Raw genomic sequence first — 9517 nt, 5'->3', positions numbered from 1 at the left:
ACAAATTTAGTCTTTAAATTAACAAACACATGCACCAAAAAAAAAAAAAAACCAGAGAGAGAAGTCTTTTTTTTTTTCATTATTAACAGAGAAGTAAAAGATGTACAAATGCTTTTTTTAAAAAGAAAGAAAAGAAAATGACCTAGGAGATCTATTATAATTATCACAGATCAGAACAAACTCAATAGAAATAGACTATGTACTATAAAATGATTGAACAGAAATAGATTGGGGGGGGGCGGAGAGATAACATGGAGGTAAGGCGTTTGCCTTTCATGCAGAAGGTCATCGGTTCGAATCCCGGCATCCCATATGGTCCCCTGTGCCAGCCAGGAGCAATTTCTGAGCATGAAGCCAGGAATAACCCCTGAGCACTGCCGGGTGTGACCCAAAAACCACAGAAAGAAAGAAAGAACAAAGAAAGAAAGAAAGAAAGAAAGAAAGAAAGAAAGAAAGAAAGAAAGAAAGAAAGAAAGAAAGAAAGAAAGAAAGAAAGAAAGAAAGAAAGAAAGAAAGAGAGAAAGAAAGAAAGAAAGAGAGAGAGAGAGAGAGGGAGGGAGGGAGGGGGAGGGAGGGAGAGGAAGGAAGGAAGGAAGGAAGGAAGGAAGGAAGGAAGGAAGGAAGGAAGGAAGGAGAAAGGAAGGAAGGAGAAAGGAAGGAAGGAAGAAAGAAAGAAAGAAAGAAAGAAAGAAAGAAAGAAAGAAAGAAAGAAAGAAAGAAAGAAAGAAAGAAGAAGAAAGAAAGAAAGAAAGAAAGAAAGAAAGAAAGAGAAAGAAAAAGAAAGAAATAGATTGGGGGTGGGAAGAAGGGGTATAACCTTTCTACCATGGATAGGTAGGGTTCAGAATCCCATCAGGCTTCATGTAGGGTGCCATGCTATCTACATAACTAGATTTGTGTTGTGTCCTACACATAATCTTCTTCTCACAAAAAGATTTCATAAATTCATCCTAAAAACCTTTAAACCATAGAAGGCCTTACTAAGATTATAAAGGTCCTCCAAGAGCCCTGAACACTGAAATGCACCACACCAATTTAGGTGACACCATGAAAAAGAATAGAGCTCTCCATGCTTAGGGCATCCCCTGCTGCACTGCAGAGATGGTGCTGGAGTGCTTTGAGAAAAAGTGGCTGTTGAGGTACAGATGAGCTTGCCAGGAACAAAGGACTGCAGTGAATACCCCAAGTGTCTCTCTCAGCAGTTATAGGATTCCCTCATTTGTCACAACAAACAATGACAGAAGCTACTACTAACTCATTTCATGCATGCTCAGAGAAGAATCCAATACCGTCCATTCCAATATTTGGGGAAGAAATCTCCTAATAGATTCTATTCAATTAAAACAATGGAATTGAGAAATGTCATATGCCAAATATCAAGAAAAATTGTTCACAGGAATTCTGTCAGCTATAAATTTTAATGAAAATGATGTTAAAATTTTCATGTGGGAATACAAATAATGAATTTTAAAATGTCTGTTAAACCAGATACATAGACAATTGGGGCCACTGGCACATGTGTGCCTGGAGCATCTGACTGTTGATACATTATGGTTTGTGTGGTTTTTCTAAATCATTTCTGTTTTGCAGGGGCTCTGTGTGCATCAATATTACTTTTTCCATAAAAGGATGGTGGTATAATCAGGACCAGGCAGTAATTATTACAGATAAGAATATTTTGGTAGACAGCAAAAGAATCTTGCTGGTCTTAACTGACTTAAAAGTAAGTTGGGAGAAAGCTAAAAGCAGGTGGGGGTGGGGGTCCTGGGCTCCACTACAGCTAGCTGATCCCCTAAGTACTGGGAATGGCCCCTGAGCAATGAGCCAGGAGTAGTCCAGGAAAAACACCAGTTATGATTCCAAAATAAAACACATATTTTACAAAGAAGATATGTTGTTAACCTCTTCAATATCAAGAGGCTGGATGTAATGACTTGTATATTTTATTTTTACTTTACATGCGTTGTTAAAAACCCAAAGTACATATTATTTACACATCCACAATACAAGTTTACATGATATCTATACATGTTAAAGTACTCTATGAAACAGTATAGAGCCACTTCACTTTAGGGTTACTTTTTATGCCGTACCATTAAAAAAGATACAATCTGTGTTTACCTTTGCACAAATGGATAAAGCATTTAAAAAATTAAATTAACAGGATAGAGACTAGATTTTATGTTAGAAATGTCAACATAAATACTGATAGAACTCACATTACAAACTACAAGGCAGCACAATGTTACAAAATGTTATCCGGGATGACATAGAGTTTACTGTTCCATTTTTCCCACACGCCGGGATTAATATTGGTAAGGTGAATTCAAACACGCTTGTCGGCGATGGGCTGAGTACTGTTTATCGTTGGTTGGTTTAATTTATTATTAATCTGTAATGTTTTAGTTGCAAAGCTGAGGAGCTTCAAAGAATAGAAGTTTGAGCTTTTGAGCCTCCAGAGATCTCAGGGAATCATGTTCCTTAGAAAACAATGTTCTCAAAGGAAAAGAATAACTGTCTCAGTGTTCTACATTCGGTTTCAAAATTCTATGGTTTCAGCAACCCATCCTCCCCCAAGTAATATGTGTCATCAACATTATCACAAGGATTCAGTTGAACTGATTTGTCTGACTGAGTCAGGAGCATTCCTCTGCCTTGGTACTTTCTGATTAGGTTCAATAAAGCATGGCGTGGTGTGGAGCACATTAACTGAAACAGTCGCCGGTTTGCACATCATCAATTGTACGTAGTTTTTGCAAACTACAGAATAAATGACTCTAGATGGTTTCCACAGGTGTCATGTTACCCAGGACACCTCATTTGACTTCTTATTATCACTGTCATCCTCAGGAAAGCAGGAATGGAATGTTTATCATGGCAAAGGAAAGAATGCTGCTATTGGGGTGGATTCTTTTACAATTAATTTTCTGGGTTGGTTTTTTGTTTGTTTTTGAAACGATATTTTTAAAAGCCTTTGTTTAGGTGCTGGTTGGAGAACATTTACAACTGGCTCTCAATAAAGGATGTGCTCGACTGAAAACACTTGACATAATTTTGAGTACTTCTATCATTCTCATGAATAAGGCACACAATGCACAGATTCAGGTAAACTCACATGTAATATTTACAGTATATTGTCATTACCTGCATGACTTGCGAGAAAATTCTCACTTAACACGACTAAGACAACAAGATTGCACCTCTGGGAAGTTTCCATAGACTGTTTCTGTTAAGCCAATTAAAATTATTTTCACATTTCTGTCTTGTCATTTGTTTAGTTTTGATCTTGTGGTTGGAAAAGTAAAAGGAAGAAAACTGTGCTATATAAGGAAAAAACTAATCAAAATAAAATCAGATTAGTGTGACCAAGGTTAAATATAGTGACACATTTTGGATTCACAGTGGACAGTTAAATTTTACTACTGAATACTGGTAGTCAAATCAAGGATCCCTCTTAATATCTCTATTTCCTTAAGCTGGCAAGACTGTAACAGAAGTGTTAATGAATAGCAGCACAAAATTGCTTAGAATTCTTACATTCTGCCACTGGGTACCACATAAGTCAAGTTAATAATTTTTATGGTCAAATCAGCCTCAACATTATTTCTTTCTCATAGCTCTATGCACCGACTGTGTGTGTGTGGGGGAGTCATTGTCTCTTGTTCAGTCATGCTCAATGTAAACAAATCCATAGCACAAAAAATGCAATGGGCACCTAAAGAAATCTTAGTGGGGACAGACCATGCACACACACACACACACGCACACGCACACATGTGCACGCAAACACACACACACACACCACAGTTTATTAGTGGCATGAAAAAAATGCTACAGTTTGGGTCAAAGACTGATTTTCAGCAGATTGTTTGGTAATCTACAAGTTGGTTTCTTTGAGACATTACCATGTTTTTTGACATTTGTGCAAGAGGCAAGGTGAATGCATACATAAAAAAATGTTCACATTTAATGGGAAGACCACATAATGGCAGTCTAAATGGAACCCATTTTCAAGTATTTGCTAACAGATTCCTCTGAGTACTCTATCAGCTCTTGATCCTGGTATGGTGGCCCCTCAGAGCTAAACATCTCTTTAGCTTCAAACAAAAGAAATGGAATGACCAGCACCTTTCTTTGTTTTCAGACAAGTACACAGAAGCTTTGCCGCAGTAGCTTCATGCGGCAAGTTCTGTTGTTGCCAAAGTTAGGAAGAGTTTCTTTGGCCACTGGTTCCTCTTCAAATACGAAGGAGTCTCTTGTCTTAAGGTACCCATACAACATCATCCTCTCACAACACAGACAGAATAAAGCCACATGGGGGAATAGCACACTTGAGGCCTAGTAAGTGTATTTGTTTAGTGGTCTGACAGACGTGGTCTGAGGAACAAATGAAGGCTTTGGCGGCACATCAGGTTTTAAGGACGGTGTCCTCTTTAGTCCCGTCCGAGGAAGAGTGCCATTACTGGTGTAGCTGCTCTGTCTAGAGAGAGAAGGCTGCAGATGAACACTCACCGGTGCTCCCTGAATATAGTCCACCTTGGCTCCTGTGGGGGTGGGCATGTAGCCACTACGGTTCATACTAGGCTGTCTAGACAATAGCACCCCATTGGGTGAGTTCAAGTTTTTAGGCAATGCAGATATAGAGTGCCTCTGGGAGGAATTTTTGTGATAGCCCCTTTGTCTTTCCAGAGAAGTCATGGGGACTCCAGGAGTGGAAGGGACATCCACTCGCTTGGTTGGGCTATTTCTAGGGAGAGTTGAAGGAGGAGAGTAGAGAGAAGCCTCCCGGTTGGGGACTTTGGGAGGGACCTCAGACATCGACCCCACAGGATCCAACATCAGTGCCTGGTGGGCCATTTGAATATCTCCCATGATGGCCTTGGGGTTGCTGTTGTGGTCATTGAGATGTTTTAGGAGGTCATTGAGGGTATTTCTGGAATCCACTGAACGCCGGTGATCCCTTTTGCTGGATGACTTTGTAAGAGGGTGGTCAATGTTTTGAAGCTTCTTCTCAGCTTTGTGAGCATTAGAGTTTGAGAAAGATGTGTTGTAGTCATGTGTAGCATTAGGAAGAACAATGGCACTGGGGATGTGTCCATGACTTAATGGGGAATGGGGGGGAGGACTGGAAGGGAAGAATTGGGAGGTTTCTTTCCTCGAAGCCCCGTGGCCATGAGCCTTGTCTGAGTGGCCCTTCATGGCCTGCAGGGTTTTCTGGTGAAGCACAGGTGTGGATTCAGGTGTAGGGAGCGCAGCCAGCTCAGGAGGTTGGCCTCGATGGTCCATCACCATGGATTTCGTATCTCCATTGGGTGGCAACTCCTTTCGACTGGTCAGCAGGTTACTGTACAACTTGGGGGAATCAATATTCTGTTGATATTCCTTGACTGGGCTGTCAAAGAGACCATTCAGTTTGGCAAAACTTCCACTGGAGTCCGTGCAGGACTGAGCTGATTCTGCATCCTTATGGATCTTCCTGTTTTTCCGAACAAACATATCACGATAGCAATAGACCGCCACACCTGCAATGAATGCACCCAAAACAAAGGCAGCAAAGACACAGGTGATGAGGACATTCATGTGGACCATCTGGTTGGATTCTCCAGATTGAACTTCCCATCGTACACCTGGAATATACACACATAAAAAGTTTGAGTGAGGTGCTATTTTGAAATACTCTTTATTAGCTAGCATGTGGCTTTCATTAAGCCAATACTACCTTCACTTGGTCCAAATGCTTAGCTTCGAGGGTCAGGCAGTCTCTAAAATAGTATTATCTACTTTCTTCTCTAATCACAAAAGAAATCCTAGAGACATAGATGAGTGCTACAATGCGAGGGCATTTCTGAGTTTCCTCTGATCTCTGTAAGACTTTTTTTTTTTTTTTTTTTTTTACCCCTATTACACTTTGTTGAGCTATAATGTTGGAGAGGTTAAGTTTCTACCTGGAACTAAATGATTTATGATTTGACCCTTTAGTAAATGGTTTTAAATCAAATTCATGATTTATGAAATTTATGTTTGTCTCATGATGTTATACTAATTCAGAAATCAGAATTAAAGGACAACTGGTGGAATCTTGGAAATGTACACTTTGACATAAATACATAATATGTTAAAATAATCCTGCTAACACTCAAGTAGAATTAAGAATACATGGTTTGTTCTCAGACTAAGAGAATCTGCTTAGTCACTGTAGCCAAACAACACATATTCAACATTTACTTTTGCCTTTTTTTTTCCTGTTCCATCTTGGAATGAAGGACTCTTGAATTGCATGCTATGAAAAAAAAAAAAAAAACTGCACACAACGTTTGGACATATCAATTCTACATTATCGCTGAAGTAATATCTGGAGGCATTTAAGAAATATTTAAATTAGACTAGAGAACTATGTAAGAGTGAATTAGTTCGCAGCTTCGCTTTTTAATGCAACCACAGACATCTATCTAACAGTCAAAGAAATGTTAGTTATAAGAGGTCTTCAAGTCTGTTACATGCTATAAGCACAGTTATCCCAGAAGAAAGTAAGTCAGAACGATTTGGAAGACTCTGTTGCTATAGATTAGTATTAATGCCTTTAAAAATTAGTTGCTTTTAATCATTGTTCAGGGTCATAGATCTTGGTGGTTTTATGAAAGACAAAGAAAGCAAAGGGAAAAGAAACGATGTTACTAAAGAAAACAAGGCAGAAAGATGGATTAGAAAGTTGTTTTCAATCAAAACAGAAAGAACCAAAATCAACAGATGTAAATAATAATAAATGACAATGTACTGTTTTAAATACTGATTGGAAACCGGATCCCACCATTTAGTAAAGCACTAAAGAACAGATTTGTTTTTTTCCCAGACTCATGTATCTAATAAGCTACTTCAACAGGCAGCTCTTTCATAACTGCTTCTATTGCGAGTTGAAAATGATAGTTATGGACAAGCGCTCTGTTGCCTTTTATTGCTTGTGGCATTCAAGCAACTTAGCACCTCACACGTTCCTTCTTTTCATATTAGGTTTTGAATTGCAGCGAAACAAAAGGGTGAGAGAGGCTCCTAGACAAAACATCTGATATCAGGATATTTGCAATTAATGAGTTTTGGCTTTGGATGTTGCTAGGGTGACCCTTGAAATTCCCTGCTAGGCAGCAGACGCTAAACTTTTTCAGACAGAAACGAACACAGATTAGATTGTCTGAGTGGTTCTTTCACCAACCCTTTCTTAAACAGCTTTCAAATGCTTTCATCTTTGGGGGGGGGGGGTGGGTTGGCACTCAGGGATTACTTCTGGCTCTGAGCTCTGAAATAGCTCCTGGAAGATTCGGAGGACCATATGGGATGCTGGGGATCGAACCCAGGTCTGTCCCAGGTCAGCTGCATGCAAGGCAAATGCCCTACCGCTGTGCTATCACTTGATATCCCACTTTTATCTTTCAAAGAATGCATTTCCACAGAATCACAGAACATCGGAGCAAACTGTGGCCATGGAAGAGGTGCCTTAAGCAGCAAGCAGCTTCCTTTGGGGTACCCTCCAGAGAATTCGAAGTGCCTACCCTCCTCAAAGACATGAGGAATCAGGTTTCCACTCAGTGAGTGACGGGTTCCCTGGTGAGGCCTTACCCTTTGGGATACCTGATAAAGGATCAGTAAAATCAGAAGTATTTGGGTCATCTTGAACTACAAATTTCCGGGAGCTCGTCAGTTTAGGTCTCCAGGGATCAATCACCTTACGTGTGATTTCTGGGATACTTGCCATTGTGGTAACAGAAGATGAAGATACCTCCATGTCTGTGGTGGCAAACAGAGTTTTATTAAAATGAGGAGTGTTAGCAGATTTCTCTAAAGGGTGGGTGGCGTTTTTAAAAATAAGATTAAAGTTTATGAGAACGCCTGCCTGTGGATTTTATAGCAACAAATTTGCGAATCCCTGTCTTATCAGGGAAAGCTAAACACTCCAGTGAGACATGTAAAGCACAGTCAGTATTAAAAGACATTCCAAACACTCCTCCAGAAGCCCCCATGTTATTAATGACACTTGCTCATGGAAACAATAAGAATACAGATCCCAAAGATTAATGGTTATTTTCTTATTCTTTGGGTAGACAGAATTATTAATGACACTTGCTCATGGAAACAATAATAATATAGATCCCAAAGATTAATGGTTATTTTCTTATTCTTTGGGCAGAATTTTGATTCTTTGTGGGTGTTTTAGTTTGGGTGTTGGTGGTATGGGTGTCATTCAATGGTGTCTAGGGGCTATTCCTGGCTCTATACTCAGTGGTCACTTCTGGTGGTATGTGTGTGTGCAGGACTATATGTGGTGCCAGAGATCAAAACAGGTTCAGCTCCATTCAAGGCAAGCTTAAGCTTCTGAACCCCTGCACTATCTCTCTGGCCCATCAGTATATATTTTAAATTACTTTCACATGTGCATTGACACGATACAACCTTCGCTAGGGGGTACCTAGGGAAAATTTCATAAGAAAATAACTTGTTCAAGTCTGTTGAACACTTGACTTTGAACTTGGTAAACCAGTTCTCCTGAAGCATCTGTCTGGCTTACCACAGGTTTCCCATTCACCTGTAGCTTTCTCACTCCTCAGCCCTGTTCCTGGTAAGACACTGAACTTGGCCCAGGATTTCCCCAAGTCCCGGGAGTCAGTCAGTCTCCTTCAAAGAATTAGTCTCAACTCTTCAAAAACAAAATAAAACCAGCTTTTATAGACTGCATAAGGAGGTCCTGATATAGTAGATCTGTCATTTTTTCCTCTCACCTTCTCTGCCCCCTCGAGAACTAAAATTGCTGGTTATATTTTGTTATATTTTAGAAATAGCAAAGGGAATAAGAGTAACTTATTCTCTGCACCTGTTTGATACTAATTTCTACCCCCCCTTGATTTCCCCTCAAAATGCAAGCAATAGAGATTTTAGATGAAAATGTTAATAGCCCCAATTCACACAGGTGCCATGTCACAGCTGACTTCTCCAAGACATACATACAGAGGGAAGATGGCAGGCTCTCCAGAGCACCTTAAGATATCAGAAACCCCACTTCACTCATTGCGATCCTTGTACACACCACCGAGATCACAACATTCAAGGATTCTCAGGATGGCCACAAACCAATCGAAAAAGAACTCTAAAATATATAAATACACATTTTAAGAAAAATGTGTATTTGTTTACTAGGTCATAGGTGAGGAGAGAAGGGGAATATAATGACATTCTGCCATCTATTGAATGGAGATGGCCAGAGGAAACATTCACGATGCAAGGAAGTGAGAGAGAAGAAAGCTTGGGTGGATGTGCGTGCAGCTGGAATGCATCTATGTTAACCCGGCTGAGTTTTCTGAAAGGATGTGCCTCAGTCAATGGTAGGTTGTTAACATGCTATATAGGGGTGAGGTTCTGAGTAAGAAAAAGTCTTTGGACGATCAGTGGGGTTATGAGTCAAAGCAGAAAAATGAAGGACTGCCAAACTGCGCAAAAGGAGGGGAGAAGGGACTGAAAATGCTGAACTGAA

At 40.0% G+C, this 9517-nt stretch overlaps 1 protein-coding gene across 7 annotated transcripts in view; it reads right to left on the bottom strand.

Moving 5' to 3' along the window:
* Positions 1-1399: 1399 nt before the first annotated feature.
* Positions 1400-9517, bottom strand: part of SEMA6D (semaphorin 6D) — a 442188-nt gene continuing 434070 nt past the window's right edge. For 4 of the 7 annotated variants that reach the window (XM_049782464.1, XM_049782462.1, XM_049782466.1 and 1 more), the window contains 2 exons: positions 7612-7779; positions 1400-5627 (listed from right to left, as the gene is read on the bottom strand). In XM_049782464.1, the coding sequence (XP_049638421.1) occupies positions 4339-5627; positions 7612-7779 (1457 nt within the window). In that variant the 3' untranslated portion in view covers positions 1400-4338. The remainder of the gene's footprint in view (positions 5628-7611; positions 7780-9517) is intronic. The other 3 variants (XM_049782467.1, XM_049782468.1, XM_049782465.1) reach the window with 2 other exon arrangements.

This window comes from Suncus etruscus, chromosome 10 (assembly GCF_024139225.1).
Source record: "Suncus etruscus isolate mSunEtr1 chromosome 10, mSunEtr1.pri.cur, whole genome shotgun sequence".
In the NCBI taxonomy this organism is placed as follows: domain Eukaryota; kingdom Metazoa; phylum Chordata; class Mammalia; order Eulipotyphla; family Soricidae; genus Suncus; species Suncus etruscus.
Note: the sequence above shows the minus strand (reverse complement) of the source record. Positions and strands in the feature narration are given on the sequence as shown.